Source organism: Myodes glareolus, chromosome 7 (assembly GCF_982192425.1).
Source record: "Myodes glareolus chromosome 7, mMyoGla1.1, whole genome shotgun sequence".
Classification (NCBI taxonomy): Eukaryota; Metazoa; Chordata; class Mammalia; order Rodentia; family Cricetidae; genus Myodes; species Myodes glareolus.
The window spans coordinates 70520693-70540336 of record NC_142032.1 but is presented as its reverse complement, the minus strand read 5'-3'; the positions used below and the strand labels follow the sequence as shown (position 1 = coordinate 70540336).

The 19644-nt window shown below is 44.9% G+C and overlaps 2 protein-coding genes across 3 annotated transcripts in view; one reads left to right on the top strand and one right to left on the bottom strand.

Moving 5' to 3' along the window:
• Edrf1 (erythroid differentiation regulatory factor 1) overlaps window positions 1-7964 on the top strand; it is a 35504-nt gene extending 27540 nt beyond the window's left edge. For both annotated transcript variants that reach the window (XM_048455226.3, XM_048455225.3), the window contains 3 exons: window positions 1653-1768; window positions 3381-3532; window positions 7159-7964. In XM_048455226.3, the coding sequence (XP_048311183.1) occupies window positions 1653-1768; window positions 3381-3532; window positions 7159-7333 (443 nt within the window). In that variant the 3' untranslated portion in view covers window positions 7334-7964. The remainder of the gene's footprint in view (window positions 1-1652; window positions 1769-3380; window positions 3533-7158) is intronic.
• Mmp21 (matrix metallopeptidase 21) lies at window positions 7801-16466 on the bottom strand. The gene is made up of 7 exons (XM_048455230.3): window positions 15913-16466; window positions 14317-14848; window positions 13247-13386; window positions 12851-12992; window positions 11575-11832; window positions 10474-10646; window positions 7801-10266 (listed from the first exon to the last, which is right to left on the bottom strand). Exons 1-7 carry the CDS (start codon window positions 16072-16074, stop codon window positions 9967-9969), a joined length of 1707 nt encoding a protein of 568 aa, XP_048311187.1. The 5' UTR covers window positions 16075-16466; the 3' UTR covers window positions 7801-9966.
• Window positions 16467-19644: the final 3178 nt, after the last annotated feature.

The following is a 19644-nucleotide window of genomic DNA, read 5'->3' as shown; positions in this document are numbered from 1 at the left end:
TTGATTCTTATTTTCTGCAAGTGCATATGCATGGCAGATGTATGGAATGGGCTCTGGGATTGAGCAGTCTACTCCAGGGTGGCCTCTGGGTAACTTTTCACTGCATCTTGCAGTATTCTGACATGTTTAAATTCTTCAGGATTCCCATGCATTTTTATAACAGAATAGATACTGGAGATGCAATCTAAGATGGTTATTGTAGTTAATTGCCTTTAGAAAACATTTTAGAGAAAGTGAGATAGCTCAGCAGGTAAAGGTACTTGCTACCATTCCATCCCTGTACAAGTTGTCTAATCATCTGACCTCCAAACATGTGTCATGATGTATGTGTCCGCATCCCCCCCCACGCCAACACACATATACAATAAATAGATGCAATAAAAAGTTTCAAACCACTCTAGTACTATAAATATCCTAAAAATATAGTTGGAAGTATAAGGTGGGGCCAGAGAGTGGTTAGCCCAATTTGTAAGTTTTGTAAGGCACCTTAGTAAGTATTATCATTAATGACACTTCATCTTAGTTTACTCTAGTGTTTGGGGCTTTTATACCTTTTTATGTCTCTTTGTCTGCTTCCTGTCCTGAAGGTGCCATATCTACACTGACATCTTATTCATTGACTTCAGGTAACAGACTATTTTAGTAGTTTTAGATTACACTTTAATAGAAGAAGGTGGCCATTAGCAGGTGGGGAATTCTCTGATACTAGCTGCTTACCAACTGTAGGGTTTGGCAGTTTATAAAAGAACTCAAAGAACTCACTGAAAAGCTATCAAATCAACCAAAGAAGTGGTCAGGAATGCCCCAGAAATAAAGCTCCTCGTTGTCCTCTTGATGCACTTACAGGTAGTGCTGACCCCACCTCATCCCAGCAATGATATGTAACAGTGGAGTCCAGAGTACATACTTGGATTTGGGTGCATGGTTGAACTAAGCCTCCAGCCTCTCTGGAAGATAAGCAGTCACCCTGCAGCCCAGAGACTCCATAGAAACCACACTGTTAGACTGCCCAGTATAGCACAAGCCCTCAAGTAGATAGAGACACTTATGTCATATACACCATACTGAGGATTTATAGATGGCCAAGGGAGCCACAGAGAATGGCCAGACCTTTTCTGTGGAGGTTAATCCTTTGCTTACAGCACTGTACTATACACACACTGAATGTGAACAGAGGTCAGGAGTAGAAGTGCCTTGCAGTGACTGGAAGAGTGTAATACTCACTGGACCTACCTTTGAATAGTGTAGTACTTTATAGTAGGACAACCAATATTAGGTTGACTCAACCAACTTCATACAACTGAATAATGGAATGATTTCTGAACCACAGGCTCTTGTCTGTTGGTCCCTATAACATAACATAATACTTTAGATACTGGCCACTATTCCAGAGAGATTGGTGTGCTCATCATATAGAGTCAAATGCTGAGGCAAGGGAACCTTACTACAACTACATTCAAAAGCTAAAGGTATTACTGTAGTGTAGTACTTTGGTTAGGCTTAGTACTTTTTTTCTCCAAAAGAAAAATTAGTAAACTAGCTTTTGATTTGTTGGGATTGTCATAAGCTGCCTTTGTAGTACTTGAAAGTCAGTAACACTAGATGGCTTCATAGGTTTGTAGTCTAGGAATGATTATTTATGTTTATTTTAGGTCAGAATAGCAATGTTGGAAAGTTAAAAACATTATCTGGAGCGCTTGATATCATGGTGAGAACTGAGCATGCATTCCAGCTCATCCAGAAGGAGCTTGTGGAGGAATGTGATCAGGTAACTGGAGAAAACTTTTATGTTTATGGTAAATATATGTAAGAGGCATATAGCACATACTTATGAATGTGTGTGTGTGTGTGTGTATACACACATATGACTGCATAAAAGTACATTACTAGTTGGTAAAAAGTCTCAGTCTATTTGTTTGCTATAACAAAATACCAGAGGCTGGGTTAGTTGTTATAAAGAAGTTTATTGACCCATGACTGTGATCCATATTAGTGGATCTAAGTAGTATGGCACCATTGTCCTGGTAAACATTCTCAAACCATGTTGAGCACAGTGAAATGGAAAGGGAACAGGACACATGCAGAATGGGCAGAATATGAAGTTGCCTCTTTGTAACAATTTACACTTGGGAGAACTAGCCCAGTGTTAATGCAGAAATACAGCTCTCACCACCAAGAGAAAATGAGATAGTTTATTCTGCAGCCACATGGCTGAACATGACCTGGGAACGCAGATGAGTGTCACCCGTATCCTACCATACAGTGTGGTCACAGTTCCTGAGATATAGTAATAGAAACAAGAAAGTCATATTTTACAAATGCATTGGTGGAACTGTCATACAGATGAGTTGCAGGAAATTGGGGACATTTCTGCTATAGATAGATCTCAGAGGCTGTCTATTGGCAGCTCAGCTTTTGGGTTGGCAGAGTTAGGGGTCTTCTCTTGGTACATTACAAAGGGATTTACCTCACTGTCACAAGGATGGATGTTAGGCCAGACACAGAAGTAGGTAATGAATGACTTTTAAAGGCACAAGATGCCTTTAAAAATAGCTCAAGAAAATTTGACCTGCAATTTTCCAGCTCTTCACAGTCGTGGAAGTTCTAATCAGTCAGCCAGCCTTGTAGAATATTTAACACACATGCAGCTCCCCCACCCACTTACTCAGTCCCTGGGAACTTTAGTGTACACTAGTTAGTTTGATGTGCTCTCCAGAGGCATCATTGACATGGTAGGGCCCAGTAAGTCCAATTACTTTCTCCTGTGCCCATGTATTAAGTCCATCAGCTCACAGCCACACACTGCACAGGAGCCTCATGATAGTATTACTGACCTACTTTAATGCATTTTTTTTATATTTTGAAAGTTTTTTAAGAATGATTATTAATGAGCCATAGTTACCAAGGGATCTATTAGCAAATTACAAAGCCTCTTAAGGTTATTTTTGTGGTTTGGATGTGTCTGCCTTTGCTTTCCAAGAGCAGGAAAACTTGTGCTCTCAGTCCTAGTGGACTGCCCAGGGGCATTTGCTCCCCAGGCTCCACAGCATAGTTCAGCATTTCTGCAGAGTGTGCCCCTCTGCTCCTCCCGCCTCTTACTTTTCCAACCCTAGTGAGTCCTGATTAGATGGTATCCATTTTCATGTTGCTTCTGTAGCAACCAGTCAGTATTGGGAGGTCATAAAATTTCCATGCAGGATTCATTTCTTTTGTTAGCACTTCTTAGGTGTGGGGAGTTTATTGTATCTTTGTCAGAGTGCTCTTGAGTCTGCTTCCTGTTCGTGATTCCATTGTCTGCTAGATTGAAGGGACAATTTTGCCATCATAGTATATAAAACGGGAGAAGGGCAGCTTAGGTGAAATAACTGTGTTGTCTTTAGCCTAAGAATGATGAAGCTACACCAGCTGCTGACTCTTCACCTAATCTTAATCGAGAAGAAGTGATCAAACTCCTCAGTATATTTGAGTCTCGTCTGTCATTCCTTCTCCTTCAGTCCATCAAACTGCTGTCATCATCTAAAAGAAAAATGAGGTAAATTACATGGGTATTGAACCTTCTTTGCTAACACCTCACCTATGAAAAGAACATGAGTTCCCTCTACTGATGTAAAGAAATAGGTAGGTTGTATTTTTTACATTGTGTATGGAAAATGCAAAATTTTAAGAATTATTTGTTGTTAGGTGCCTACCATGTATTCATAGGGTAAATACAACATTGGAGAGACAAATAGCCCTGGAATGAAGACCCTAAATTGTTTATAATAACACTTATAAACATGTCTTTGATGTGAATTCAGGGCTATGATATGGATACTGAGGGCAGTTGCACCTTTCAAGCCTGGTAAAGTGTGTGGTAGAATCTTAGCCTCTGAGGCTGTGATATTAGGGAGTAGTGAAGATGAGTGATGGGCACAGCCAGAGTATTCCCAGGTTCCTCTGCTGCTCCACTAGAGAGCTGTTCTTTTAGCGTCATTAACTTGAAATTGAGTATCAAGCACTACATCAGGAGCATGATATTCAGACACAGTGTAGTCTAGCCTATATTACAAAATATGAAAAATAGATCAAAATAAAGAAAATGCACCCACATACATCATTGTTACTAGTTAAGTCTGTCTTACTAGTTTATCTTGGGATACAGGTAATGTTTGTCTTAGGTTTTAATTTATACACAGTGTGACTCAGTGTTGTGAACTTTGAGAGCATTCAGCATTCCAAAAGTTTCACAACTATGACACAAAACCACCTATCACTTCATAGATGCTTCTTGCTGACATTAAGCAAGCTGATCTTGGCAGTGTCTGAGTTTTTTCTCAGTGCCTCTCATTCACAGTAGTCATGTCAAGCCCCCATGAGGTAGCCCCTCACTGTCATCTCTGCCCTGCTTTCTGGTGTCTGTTTATTGCCTTGTGCTGTTATTTGTGCAGAAGTTTTGAAAACTGCTGATCTGTTAGGATGGCGAAGACTTGTTTGGTCTGTCTGAAAAGTTTTACCTGATGGATGTTCAGTTGAGTTCCATTTTTATATCTTGAACAGAGCTACAGTTGAGAATTTCCTCTTGCCACAGCAATCTTCTGTAGCCCTCAGGATCCAAGTTCTAACAGTAGTAGATGCCCATATAAAGTTCACATCTGAGGTTTTAGTTAGCTGCAGTCAGCACTAGTTCAAAAAATTGTAGAAGTAAACAATTTGTAAGTGTCATGTGCCTTTCTGCATAGCCTGGTAAAGTGCATGCTGTCTCAGGCTGTAAATCATTCCTTTGTCCAGCATTTCCATACCATACACACTATTAGTCTACCTGTTAGTCATTTGTGCTATAGTACTTGATGATACTGACAGTGTGAACGTGCCAGCTTTAAGAGAAAGGGGCTAAAAGTTCTCAGTGAAGAAAAGAAACAGCTGGGTGGTGGTGGTGCATGCCTTTAATCCCAGCACTCAGGAACAGAGAAAACTTTTTTATTTTATTTTTTTAAAAAAACATAAATAAATAAATAAATACTACTATGTGCCATGGGTTGCTAAGATCTTATGGTAATACTGCTAATCCTTTATTGTGTCTAATATAATTTCAGTTTATCATGTGGAGGGAAATATACTATATATGGGGTTCGGGGTACCTGGGTTTGGGTTTTAGGATTCACCAAGAGTATTAGAGGGTCCCTCCCTGACTAGGGATGAGGGTGTACTAAGGGCGAGGTAGATTTGTCCTGTCTTTGACATCATACCTCAGAGAGACTGACATCACACACACACTGGGTACTGCCAGCCACACTGATCTCCTCCCATGCTTTCATTCTGTGTGGGAAGGGCAGACTAGAGGAGCCAAGATTTAGTTGTTTGGACATACCGCAGTCTTAGATTCATCACTTCTGAGTAACGCCCTCTCACCTAAGAGGAGCTTTTATTGGAGGAAGTCTCAAGTACGCAGCAGGGTGTTTGCTATGTTCACTACAGTTTAGCATGTGTCCATATTTTTGAAGAACCAGAAAGTAGAGTAAATAACACATATGGAGAAGGGACTCTTGACTTTTTTTGCCTAAAAACTAACTACAGGTAGGTTTTTAAGATTTGCTGTTGTGTCCACAAGGTGGCAATATATATATATATAATCTGATCATTGCAATCGAATCTATATATTACATTAAGTCATGTGAGTTAACTCAATGATTTTACAAATCAGTGGCTTGAGTAGCTGACAGTTAATAATTTGAGTCTTTTATTATGTTTTCTATCACAGTAGCCCTATGTAAGACCTAAGTAAGTTTCATTTCTGATCAGGTTATTAATGTTGAAGAAAATTTATTTTGTTTGTTCATTAATTTATTTTGGTTTTTCAAAACGGTTTCTCTGTGTAGCCCTAACTGTCCAAAACTTAACTCTGTAGACCAGACTGACTTCAAACCCAGAGATACACCAGCCCCTACTTCTTAAATGCTAGGGTTAAAGGCGTGCACCATCACACCCAGCTAGTTGAAAAAAATTTTAATCTAAAGTTTTCATGCAGGCTTCATGTCCTTTGAGCCAATTTGTATTTTCAGGTTTATTAAGCAAAAAAAAAACATATTGTAGCAGGTTTGAAGCAGAACACATGGTTACTAAGTCAGTGACTTGGTTGTGTTTCACTCATATGCAGGGAAAAACAGCTAATAATTTTATTGAAATTTGAAAAAAGCAGATCTGGTTATCTCCTTTGAGAGTAAAGGAGGTCAGAATGTGACCGTGATAGATGATGATAGATAGTTATTTTTATTTTGACTGCTGTTTCTTCCCCTTAGCCTGAGGCAAACATAAGAAAATTGGCTTAATAATTGCAAAGTTTAACTTTGGTTCTCAATAATTACAGTGAGATCCAAGAAAAAATTTAAGATTAATTTTCTTACTGAAAAATTTCATTTTCAGCCTATTGAGTGTGCTTCATGGTATGGCAGCCATGCAGGTGCTGCTGGGCAGAGTACAAATTTTGTTTATTAAGTTGTAGAGAATTTTTTCTACTTTGGGTTAAGAATTGAGCTGTTCTTATAATGTACTTTAGTATTCACTACTGTAGCAGAGGGGGCCTCTTGACATTTTGGAGGCTTTGGATTTGAGGTGAAGAGCTATAAAAGGTAAAATAGTCTCTGAGAATCATGGACCCTCTTTTGTTGTACAGAGAACAAATTAATAACATCATGGACGGTCCTTAGACAAATACATACATTAAGTAGTTGAGTAAAATGGTAGATAAGATAAATCAGCTAATTCTCTTAAGAGGAAGAAGATTTGTTTGACATGGTGGAGCCTGTGAAAAGTGACTTTAGTTCAGTGGGTGGCAGGAGGTTAAGAAAAAACATGATCTGTACAAATTGGAAGAAGCTGAATTAGGAATCTGAGGCCAGAGCGCAGCTGCTAGTTGGGATGTGAGTTGGTGAGTAGAGGAATGGCCACCTAGCCTCTCCGTGCTCTCACCAGCCTCAGCTCCTGCTCTACTCTCTTGATGGCATGTATTCTTTGACCATGTTTCTGTGGTCGCCTATTGTGCCTTTTCTCAGGGTCCCTGCTGCTGAGGCACTGTCTGTGTTTGAGTCACTGTGCAGCCATGGGTAAGCAGCTGCTCTAGAAAGTTTCTGCTCTTTCTGGACCCCTCCTCCATCCCCATCACCTGTCTGTTTTTCACTGTAGCAGTAACACCGAAGAAGATACAGTCCTCCAAACCAACAAGCAGATTTACTCCCAGCTTTTGAGAGCAACTGCCAACAGAAACTCAACTCTGCTGGAAAGAATTGAAGTCGTCATCTGTTTGCTGGAGCAGCTTGCATCTGGGAGCAGTGTGTCAAACAGCAGTGCTGCCCCCTGACCCAGAGTTGTACCTGAGGACTCTGTCAGTGCCTTCCCACCCCGGAGCTGTTCTGTCCACTCGGTGCTGAGTCTATTAAATATGAGGAAATGCCCTTTAAACAGTGGAGACTCGTTTCCCACAGCAGGCAGAGGATGTGGGGTGGTTTTTGGCTTCTTCTTTGAAGGTGAAAAGCCAAAATAGAACCAAAACCTTCCCAGTGTGTTTCCTAGAAAAGTATAGGATTCCTCAGTATAGCAGACGTCCTAGGACACAATTACACTTGCAGGTGTCTTGAAGTCTGTTAAACCACTGGGTGGAAGATAAGATTATTTTGGATAAAATGTTAACTTTGGCCAAGAAAACTTTTATCCATGTGACTTTACAGGTTCAAATGGCTAGTAGAAACTCAGCACATCAGCATTTCCTTGTAAACTGCACAGAAAGTACACTTTCTAAGCTGTGGTACAGGATTTTTCAAAACTTGATAATTGTGCAGGTCTCCAGTCAGTGCATGTTCTGAAAGGACTCACCTCTTTGACTTTCTGTGACATTGGTAAAGAATAGGTACTATCACTTTTTCATTCTAAACTTGAAACTGTGAATAAGGTAAGAGAACTATTTTCAATAAATAAGCTATTTATTTAACATATCTTGGTATTTTCCACTTGCATTCTTCACACTGCTGTGATTTGATTTGAATGTGATTAGCAAAACTTTATGAGGTACATCATAGATGATGATGGTTGAGGCAAAGGTCTGCCACCCATTCCTGCTCCTGAAGCATCCTGCTTGTGCTCTGGGGATCTCAGCCACTTGCGTTTATACTCTCCTGTTCCCAAAGCCAACCGCATACAGGCTGTGGCTAATAGTTTGAAGGGAGTGTGCAGCATGTAAATCAAGCAGACTTTTGCTTGGGTGTACTCGGGTGTCCAGCCACTGTGCGGCCCCTCCCATACCAGGCACACTTGCATCTGTGGGTTTCTCTCACTTGAGCTGGCCTCCATTGCAGCAAGGCAGATTCTCTCGCATTTGCCTAGTTCCTTGTTTGGTTTGCATTGTTCTTGGAAGCAAATTTTCATCTGTTTATGATAATTAATCACCAGAACCCTTAAAGTTTTGGTGAAATTGTAAAGCTTTTGAACCAACTCACCAGCCCCATTTCAGGACTCCTGTGTTCTTTGCCCCTGCAGAGAGAGTGCACACAGTAACACACAACCCTTCCTCTACAGGAGAGACCTGGCTGCTTCCATTCAGCATAGCACCTCTGTAGCAGATGAACTCAATAGGATCTCTCCCTGCTTCCCTAGAGATGAGCTAGGGTGTTAGGACTGCTCGTCTCCTAGCCCCTCTCCTTAGCTGAAAGCCTTCAGGTAGACGGAAAATGATTTTTAATCAAGGAAATAGAAATTTTGGCTCTTTCCCTTTGTCATAGCAATAACATGAAAATTCTGCAGAAGAAATAGAAGATCCTTCTCAAATGTGTTGTAATTACTTACATTGGTTTAATTAAAGTTTCCTGAAGTGCATGTGTTTTAGCTGTTCCTTTAAAAGACTCTGTGGCCTGACCACTCAGGTCTCTGAACCTTGTTCAGTTAATTTCATTGTTCAGATACCATCATTATATGACAGTAGCTTTGTGTGTTAAATCATAAGCCGGCCAGGTAGTGGTGCACACCTTTAATCCCAGCACTCACACTTGGGAGGCAGAGGCAGGTGATTCTGAGTTTGAGGCCAGCAGGGCAGCCTGGTCTCTAGAATGAGTTCCAGGACAACCAGGGCACAGAGAAACCCTGTCTTAGAGGGAAAACAAAAAACAAAAAAACTAGAAGCATCTCAATACTAATTGTGTGTGTGTATGTGTGCGTGTGTGTGATGCCAGTGCTGATGGTGGAGACTAAAGGTGTTCATAATCCCTATTTTGTGGAAGTTAAAAGATAATGCCTATCCTAGATTAGGAAAATTACAGTTACCCAGCTAGCTTTCAGAGCCTTGTTCTGGCCTGGCCTACAGGACATAAACAGTTAACTGTTTACTGCTTTGTGGGAAGAGAAGACCACTAAACTAATTAGGGTGCGCCAGAAGGGCCATGCTCTGCAGAGCCACAAGCAGTTGGGGTCAGGCCATGTGCACAGACATGATTCATTTGGCAGCAGGAGACCACTGCAGGGTGCAGACATGTAGGACTATCTGTTGTGCCAGCCGGATAAGACGAAACATACTGGGGCCCTTTGGTTCGTGTCAAATGTTAAACATATCATTGTGACATGTTTTGGAGTATAGTTAATTTCAGTTCTGTGCCCTAGCCTAGACCAGTCTTCAGTTTAAGTGCTGTAAAAGTCATTTCTGCACTGCAAAATGCCATGACCACTAGTGACACTATTGGGATGCAGAGGTCATGCGGAGTTGAAAGAAAAGATGTGGATTCTCTAGGGTAAATTATTTGATGTGTCTAAAAGATATTTTTTCCCCAAGTAGCTGATCCTTAAATCTATTTTTAAGGTTCAAGTAATGCTTTCCTGTTCAGTTTTAGCCTGGGAAGCCATATTTGCTTTAGCTACTAAGAATCTGGTTTGTTTTCTTTGCAAAGAAGTCTGACTTTTTCTCTTAGAGCTGTTCTGAGTCCCATCACTGTCTTGATTTTCCTGTTCTTGTTACATGTTCAGTGTAGAGGTATGAACATCACAAACATCAAACCACTTCTCTGAAATAGGTTTTTTTGGAAATAGGCCATTCAGAGGAAGCTGAGAGTTGTGTTGTTTGTCCTTGTCACTCACTACTTTCCAGTATGAGTTGCCCTTGAGAAAGAAGACAGAGCCGTGAGCATAGGAGTAGTAAGCTGAGTCAATGTTTCTGAATGGATGGTTTTGTGGCATTACTGCTGGAAACACCTGGCTCATCTTCTTTGGATAAGAATTAAGTACTTGGTTTTTGTTGACATCAAATGCAAATACCTGCAAAGTAAAGCACACAGACACTTTTCTGAGGATAGTTGACATTGAACTTAACTTACAGAAGGATCTTGATAGTTTGACTTTGCACTGAATTCTGTAGAAATTAGTTCTAAATATTTTCCCACCTGGTGATCTGCCATTGTTGTGTAGGTCTGAAGTGATAAGAACATCTTTTAACTAAGGACTCGGAGATGCAGTGATACTTACTAGAGACTCCTTGAAGAAGTAAATTAACTGCTGCCTCCGTTCATAAAAGGCGGTGTCCAAGGGGCTAGGGATGCCGGGGAAGCCTTCTGAAATAAGTTTGGGGTAGCTCTTTCCTTCTTCATCTTCTGTGTGTGCCTGGTCATTCTCGCTGTCATATCTCCAATATTGGTTTCCTGGGAGCCAACCCAAAACTGTCAATGTGGTATATTAATACCAGATCATGGCATGGGCCAGAAATATAAGCCGGGACTCCTGAACTCCACCCAAGTACGACTTCACCCACCATCCTAGGACAGATGGGCATATTACTTCGTGTCATCCCAAAGGGCAGCTGCCAATAGGTCCCAAGTCAGCCCTGTGTGGTACTCTGCCATAATTCCAGAAAAAGAAGGCTTTCTCACTCAACCATCTCCTTAGGCCTCACATGACTTCTTAGTTTGACCTCAGTAATGTTTGTCCTGCCCATCACTGCTGTGTTAGGATGCTAGTTGCCTCTCACAGTGAAAGCCCACAAACATCATGGGATATCTCTAGTCTTAATCTACAGACCATTTGTGGTGGTCTGAAAGAAAATGACTCCCAAAGGAGTGGCACTATTAGGAGGTATGGCTTTGTTGGGATGGGCATGACACTTGTTGGAGGAAGTGTGTCACTTTAGGGGTGGGCTGTGAGGTCTTGCTCAATCTATGATCAGTGTGGTAGAGAGTTCACTTCCTATTGCCTGTGGATCAAGATGTAGTGCTCTTGGCTCCTTCTCCAGCACTGTGTATGCCTGCATGCCATCATGTCCCATCATGATGATAATAGACTAACCGTCTGAAACTGTAAGCCACCCAATTAAATATTTTCTTTGGTAATAGTGTCATGGTGTCTTTTCACGGCAGTAGAAACCATAAGACAACATTCTTTTCCATGTTAGAGGAACCTAGCCAAGTTTGCTCATTTGATGATTTAGGGACCTTCCTAAGATGAGAAGATACAAGCCCTGCAGTCTGTCTAATTGCAAACAGGAGACATTACAATGAAACCTTGGTAAATGCTGGAAACATCCTGAATGCAAGTTGAGTGAGAGAAATAGAGCCAGACCTGAAGCATTGTTACCTTTAAAAAAATATCGCTCATCTTTTCCCCATGACCAGACATGGACAAAGGCATCTATGCTTTGCACGGGGATTCCACGCCAGCCAGTGAGGATTTGGAGAGGGTCCCCATAGCGAGTCCTGTTGTTGCGGTTTTCGTAGAGCCAGTACCAGCTATTGCGGAAGAAGTAGGTGTTGAACCTCACCCTCACCTCACCATATTGGTTCCTCTCCTTGCGAATCCAGTCAAACACTGTATCAAATGATCCCTCACATGAACCTGAAGAGGAAAAAAAAAAATTCCAGCCACTTGTCACTGCAAACACCAGCATTCATAATTGGGATGGAAATGACTACATGGTTAGCACTTCCTGTTGGAATATCTAAAGAGGCACCATAGAGATTGAGCTTTGAGTAGCTGGGTTTTAGAAAGCCACTCACAGGGTTCCCAGACTCAGACTCAGTCTGGATGCAGTTCTATAGCTACCCTAGCGCAGCTGGCCCATGCCTCTTGTTGGTCCTTCTGATTTCTTGAGAGGAAAGAGATTTAGTTCAGGACACACAAACTGCCATGCTTCCACTGGCGGAAACTGACATGACTGCAACAGGCTTTGGGTGTCAAGAATGGAAGCATGTGAGAACTGACCTGAGATGGGCTCTGTGAGGGCCTAGGAATGGAAAAGCTCTCCCTGTCTTGGGCATCTGCTGTAACCAACCAGTTTCTTTTCTTTTTCTTTAAGACTTTAAATTTTTAATTATATGCATGTGTATGGGTGCCCATGGGGGACAGAGGTGTTAGATCCCTAGAGCTGAAATTGCAGGTAGTTGTGAGCCTCCAGATGCAGGTGGTGAGAATTAAACCTCTGGAAGGCTGGAAGGCACTCTTAACTGCTGAGCCACCTCTCTGCCCCACCGTGTTTGTATCAAATAGCCGTGGGTGCCTGGTTTGTGATGAAGCTGCTGTCTGGAATCACAGCTTCTTACAGTGGCTCTGCAGTCACACAGCTCTGTGATGCTGAGGCATGGGGGCTCTACCTGTATAAAAGCCGTGATGTCCTCTGTCCTCACTAGTGTGTGAAAAACTGGGAGAGAAGAAGGCACAAAAGAGATTGTTGCTCTTCACCTGTGGCTGTCTGTGGTCTAGTGCGTTCACTTTAAGAGCCTGCAGATGGGGTTTGAGGGCAGCTCTTCATGCAACCGGTGCAGTTTGGGGACCCGCCTCCAAGTGAACCAAGTGGAGCCTGCTGGCTTTAGCCTCCTCAGTGCCCTCAGATGGATCAGCCCTAGGCCCAGCTTACCATATAGTCTTTGAATTGCTTTCCTGTCTGACCAGTCCAGCTCAAACGCAGGCTCCTGGGGAGTGTAGTTTGGTTGCATTATGGATCCTACTCTGTAGGTGTGAGGCAATCCAAGGACATGGCCAATTTCATGGACAGCTACCTAGGAAGGGAACACAAACCGCAGGTGTGGGACCAAACCTGAGTCTTTGAGGATGCAGGGTTCAGTCACTAAATTACAGAGGCCTGACCTATGCCCTTTCAGAGTTGTGCCTTCTTAGGAGAGAAACGAGGTGAGGACTGGGGAACCACCATCGGAGACTTCTAGAAGGTTATGTACACACCAAAGAAAAGCTGGGTTTCTGAACTTGTGCTAGGTGCTTTGCCTTCAAAGGCAGAGCAGTTGGAGCCTCTTACTTTGAGAAGGCTGATGCCCGTGTCGCTGGAGAGAGGGGTGAAGTGCTCATCGTCGTCAAAGTGGATCTCACCCAGGTGCCAGGCGTGTGCAAACTCCTGTCCACTCCCATCAAATACCCTTGGACAGCCCAGGTGCCGGCCTGGTGTGGGGAGAAGGGTGGATAGCAGTGAATGGAAGTGCCCATCTTAAGTCCCTTTTTGACAGTGCCAGTCTCCAGGAGCTAGTGAGGTCCATGGAAGAAACCAAGCTGCTGAGTGTGAACAGGGTGGCTATAAAGACTTAGAAACAAGCTGGGTGTGCACGTGCACACCTTTAATCCCAGCACTCAGGAGGCAGAAGCAGGTGGATTTCTGGTTTCTGAAGCTAGTGTGGTCTACAAGCAAGTTCCAGGACAGCCAGGGCAACACAGAGAAACCCTGTCTTGAAAAAAAAAAAAAATAGCAAAAAAGACTAGAACCATCTTGAAACATCTTGATACTATCTGCTCGGTGTGTGTGTGTGTGTGTGTGTGTGTGAGTGATGGTAGTGCTGATGGAGGAGACAACATTGGAGGTGGGGACCTCAAGGTCAACATCTCTTAAATCTATACTTGTGTCTTGTGTATTCTAGAATTAAAAAATTAACCCAGAGAGAGAGCGAGCAGCAAGGTGTATGAGAACACCTCTAGTTCACAGATGGACTGTGGAAGTCGGGTATTTGTCCAATCTGCCAGCAAGAAAGTAGAGCTTTCATGTGTCTTCACACAGTCAAGTAGGCTGTACCCGCTGCTGTTCCATGTGACCAGGAGAATGGGGGTGGGTGATGGGCTGGGATGTGCTCCAGGCAAGTGAACCCCAACAGCTAAGAAGACTTGAGAATCTACCGAGAGTAGGTTCCACCCTCTTAGGTGTCATCTCTGAAGAAGCCCAGCAGGTAGGACTTGGGATCACACCAGTCTGGGTGACAAAGCAATCAAGTTGTGATTGACCCAGGTTGCCATGGGCCTGATACTGGGCATGGGGCTTTGGTGGAAGAATCAAAGACTGCCTGCAGAATAGATAGGAAGAGATGCCACCTTTGTACCCCTTACCTCTCCCAAAACCCAGCTTTATGTCCACCATAGTGCCAGGGGCAGTGAGGTCCTCCCGGAAGTTCAGTGGTGTCACCTCACTCCACATCCTGAAGGCCAGTCGAAAGATATATCTCTGCTCTTCCACAGAGAGTTGGCTGCTGTAGGCATCCCCGACCAGCCTCCAGGTCAGCGTCTTCCTGGAGAAGGCCCTCCTAGGCCCAGTGTCTAAAGTGCCCTCATGTTGCCCACCTGGCTTGGGCAGCAGCATTTGGAGGAAGCGCTTTTGACGGGCCCTGGGCCGGAGACCCAAAGGGGTTGCCAGGACTGATGGGGTTGGCAGAGCAGCCTGAGGTGGCAGCCTTGTGTCAGGGATGCCACAGCGTGGCCTGTTCATAGCTGCCAGTGTAGGTGAATCTAGTTCCCCGCTGGCTGGCAGTCTGTTTGCCTTCTGGAATCTCCGCACAGCTTGAGCCAAGGTGGAGCCCAAAGGGACCCCTGGTGACTCCTTTGAACTAAGCACCTCTGACCAGCCATATTTCAATAGGAATCTCTGTGGGAAAGAAAAGCCCTAAATTCATAGGGTTGCCAACATTTTTCCTGAGCTATAGGGGATAGGGAGGGGCATGGGGATATAGAGAGTGGAGTTAGAGACAGAGGACATCATCCAGGGCCTACCAGAGTAAAGTAATGGATGCCGCATGGCCTATGGAGAAGCAGGGTTGAAGCAGGCCAGGTAATAGGACTGGGAGGTAAGAGGTCAAAGGTAAGAGGTCAGGGCTGGAGGTGGGTGCACACTGTGAGCTGAGGAGCTGAGAGGGAGGCCTCCCCAGGAAGAAGAAACTCCCCAACTCCAGGGATTAGGCAAGAATCATTCTGAGAGTCTGGCGGGCTTCTAACCCACAAGGACAGGGAAGGCAGGGGCAGGAAGGGTGTGTCTTGGCATCTGAAGGAAGCTTGGCCCATCATCGCTTCTCACTGCCCTCCACCCTGGGGGCACCCTGGAGCCAGGAGTTTAGGGGGAAATTTGATCATCTGTCTGCTTGTGGAGCTTGGTAACCACCAGACTGCAAGGGTGGTCAAGGAGCAGGAGATCTGCTCAAGGCCTCTCCAACCCATGACTCCTGTGAAAGGGAGCCCTGGTCTTCTTGTATCAGTGGATGCCACTCAATAGCACAGTGCAGGCAATCTTTGCTGGAACTGTTCTTTCTATGCCCAGGCTGGCAGGTGTCAACCAAGGGATGCCATCAGCAGAGTGCCTGGAAGCACTGCACACTCGCATTCAAATGTCCCACCCGACATTTAGAGCACAGGGCTGATCTTGCCTAGATGCTGAAGCTGCTAGGATTAACACCAGAGGGAGCCAGGTGCAGCTCTGACAGAGGTAGAGGTGCTTGCCTGGCTTGTGCAAGGCCCCAGGTGTCATTCCCAACTCCACAAAGACGACACCAGGTTAAGCAGGCTCTCTGCCTCTGCACAGCCATCCTTCCATGTTATGCTCTGGTGTCTACATGTGCGTGCATGCGTGAGTGTGTGTGTGTGTGTGCGCGCGCGTGCGCATGTGTGTTATATACTGCCTGTGCACACAGATGCTGCTGCTCTGTGGTCTCCTCTTACCTGAGCAGCATGGAGGTCAGCAATGGGCTTGGCCTGACTCAGAGGAGATGGCTCCAGGTCCGAACGGTCCCGGCTGTGGAAGAGTCTCTCATGCTGGGTGGGTTGGGGCGCAACCAGCCAGCAGAGCAGCAGTGTCAGACGCAAGGCAGAGGCAGCAAGCATGGCCCCACTGGGACACTCTTGATCCTACCTTGCTGCGTCCCCGTCTCTCCTCTGAAGGAGCAGAACATGGTGGGACCCTTTTATAAGCAAGCAGGCATTCTTCACCCAGCTCTGAAGTGTGCCTGCTAGGAAGCTGCTTCTGTGGCCCTGGTGAGCTGCCTTTGAAGACCCCAGGGCTCCTTTTCTCATGAGCGTGAGAACTCCGCTTCCTCTGTTCTTGGGGTATGGTACTTTGAGAGGTGAGCCTGTGGATTGCTCTCCTGTATTGACTTTCCTGGTCGAGTTTGCTCCTAAGCGAACTGAGGGAGAACATGCGGGATGCATGCACCTGTGGGGCTGTGAAGGCCCTGCCTGAGCCCTACAACGTGCCTTTTAGGATTCGGGCTGCAGCTTTCAAACCATAACCCTCAGTTTGCTCCTATTCAGGTCGCTTTTTTCTGGGCGGTCTAGGGCTTAGGGCATGTTAATTTGTTTTTAGACTTTGTTGCCATTTTTCTTCTTACTGGTTGTTTTTCTTTATGGAGAAGAAAGTATGTCTAGGGTGGCAAGATGGCTCAGCAGGTAAAGGCAATTGCAGCCAAATCTGATGTCCTAAATTCAATCCCTGGTGTCCTAAATTCAATCCCTGGCCCCACATGGTAGGAGAGAGCCAATTGCTGAGAGTTGCTCTCTGGCCTCCCTGAGCATACTCACTGTTTGCTGCCCAAATAAATAGTAAATAAATAATATAATTAAAAATAGAATGTCTAATCAGCATATAGAAAAGTAAAACTTAAAACCAGTGCAAGAAAAGGGGACTGAGCTCCTGTGGTGGGGCAGGGCCATGGTGACTATTTTTGCAGACACATATATTTATGAAAAGTGTATGTATGTGTGTCACAACTCCATGGAAGCTCTGGGTACCTGAGTGTTCCTGAACACAGGTACTTACTGAGGAGTCCCAGTCCGTGGTGAGTCTGTGGGGAGAAACTAGGACCACTGAGGCCTACAACATAGCATACGCAACCTGAGGGAAGAAGAGGCAACCCTTCAGTCCCTGGAATCTAGAACTGAGCCTGGAAGCTCATGTCAAAGACCACGCACAGGTTCCCACCTGCACCCAAGCCTGCCTTGCCCATCTTGAAGCCTTGCTGTGACCAGAGCCATTTGGCACCAGGGATGGAAGACCATACATGAGGCATTTATAGTTTGGAGACAACGTTCAGTAAATGCCTCCCCCAAGATGGTGAGGACCCTCCTGTTCTGCTGCCGTCAGTGTTTGTCTCTCCTTCAGATTCCCTGGGAGCAGTGGAACCCCCTACTCCATCTCTTCCACTTTCTTTTTAAACTCTGCCTTGGTGGCTTTCTCTCCCTCCTCCAACACCTCTGTGCCTGCCATGGGAGTCCAGCTTCTCTTTGTCAGGTGTTCGGCCTATTCCAGAGCCCCGAGAGGCTCACTTCTGAAGGTCCCGCATCCTCTAGCCTGTTTTCCTTTGGAGAGGATGTACTTGTCCTTCCACTACATTCCGCTTTAAGGTGACCACTGTCAGAGAAGGTTCACAGTGCATCTGTGACCATCAGATCAAAGCCTCCAGCCTTGAAAACGCTGGAAAGATGGCTCAGTGGTCAAGAGTACTGGCTGCTCTTCTAGAAGACCTGGGTTCAGTTCCCAGAACTCACATGGCAGTTCACAGCTGTCTGTAACTCCAGTTCCAGGGGATCTGACATCCTCACACATGCAGGCAAAACACCAAGGAACACAAAATAAAAAATCTTTTTTTTTTTTTTTAATGAAACAGAGATCTGTTCAATGAGCATCCTGAGAGGAAACATGATCCCGTGGTATAGTATCCCATCAAACAAGGGCTTCCTATGGAGATTTTAACTAAATGTAATTTTAGAGTCCTGTTCCTCACCGCTTTGCCTTAGCCAAAAGTACAGAAATGAAGCGAACTTTCCTAATATGTGCTTGGTGTGTGGGTGTGCATGTGAAGGTCAGAGGACAACTCTGGGGGTCACTTCTGTCACCGTTACGTGTTTCAAGAACTGAACTCAGGTTGCCAGGCTTGCATGGCAAGGGTCTAGAAACAGACTATCAAGACCTGCTGGCACTGCTGACATGGCAGCTGTACCTTAGCTCCACAGGGCCAGTCTGCCGTGGCCTAAGTTCCCTGTCCCTTGCATGGCCGGATGGCACTGTAATCTGATAGTTCCTGCTAGAAAGGGGCAGTCAGTCAGTACATTCCTGGCCCTGGGGCTCCTGCACGTATGACACAATGCTTTCAGGACACCTAAGGCTGCACGCGAAGGTGCTGCCAGCGCCCTTAGCACTGACTGTGGTGCCTGTTCTTCCCCCAAGAGGCATCCTCCCAGAAAAGGGCTCCTTGAGAAAGTCAACAGTGAAATGTGACTCTCAAGTCAGAAAGTCTGTGCTAGGTTTGATCCCATGCAAAACAGCCAGGGCTCACCACTGCACCTTTGTTACGGCACCTCTGTTCCCTGTCCGTGTATGAAGCTCTTCGCAGTTCCTGCTTAGCTCAGTGTGGCCTGAAAGTCCAAGCAGCCCTCATACCCTTGTAAGCTTTCCCCTCCACGTTAGTTGTGCAACAACAGGAGGAGCATGTTTAAGAATAAGGGTCACACTGAAGTCAGAAGTCAGAGACCACAGTTCCCCAATTCCCTTCCCAGAGCACACGCCAGTGACTTGGTTTCCTAAAAGGCCCCGTCTCTTTTAAGATTTATTTTCTTCTAGAGGTTACATGTATGTGTGTGTGGAGAGAGTGTGTGTCTGTGTGAGTGCTGATGCCTGTGAAAGCCAGAAGAGGAAGCTGGATTCCCTGCAGTTACATAGGTTGTGAGCCACTTAACATGGGTGCTGGGAAATGAACGGAAGAGCAGTAAGTACATGCTCATAGCCACTGAGGCACCTCTCTGGCATGAGACCTTTTTAAAAAATTTAACATTTGTTTAATTATGTATAGAGAACCACGGCATGTGTTGGGGTCAGAGGACAACCTGTGGGAGCCAGTTCTCTCCTTCCAGAGACTGAGCTCAGTTATGAGGGTTGGCCCCAAGGCCTTTAACCCAGTCTCTGAACCAACTTGCCAGGCCTATGCCCAACCTTTTAAAGATTCCATGAGGTTCTGAGGACCAAGATCCTACCACATCAAACTTTGAGGGATACATTGTAAAGCATTCCCACACCCTTCCTCCTCTACTGTGGCAATGATATGAGGATTTCAGGGTGCTCTGAGGACCGGTCCAGACCCTATATGTAAAACAAATGGCATCAGGCTGGGCAGGGTGTGCCCTCAGGGAAGATGCCTTCTAACCTGGCCTTCCATGAAGACAGCTCTGCCTGTGCAAGCCATCTTCCCTACCACCAGCCCACAGCCACATTCTTAATGCAGCTCAAATCTAGGCCAAGACTGCCTAAGTCAGTGGTTCTCAACCTTCCTAATGCTGCGACCCTTTTATACAGTTACTCATGTAGAGGAGACCCACCAACCATAAAATCATTCTCATTACTACTTTATAACTGTAATTCTGCTACTGTTATGAATCATGTAAATATCTGATATGCAGGATGTC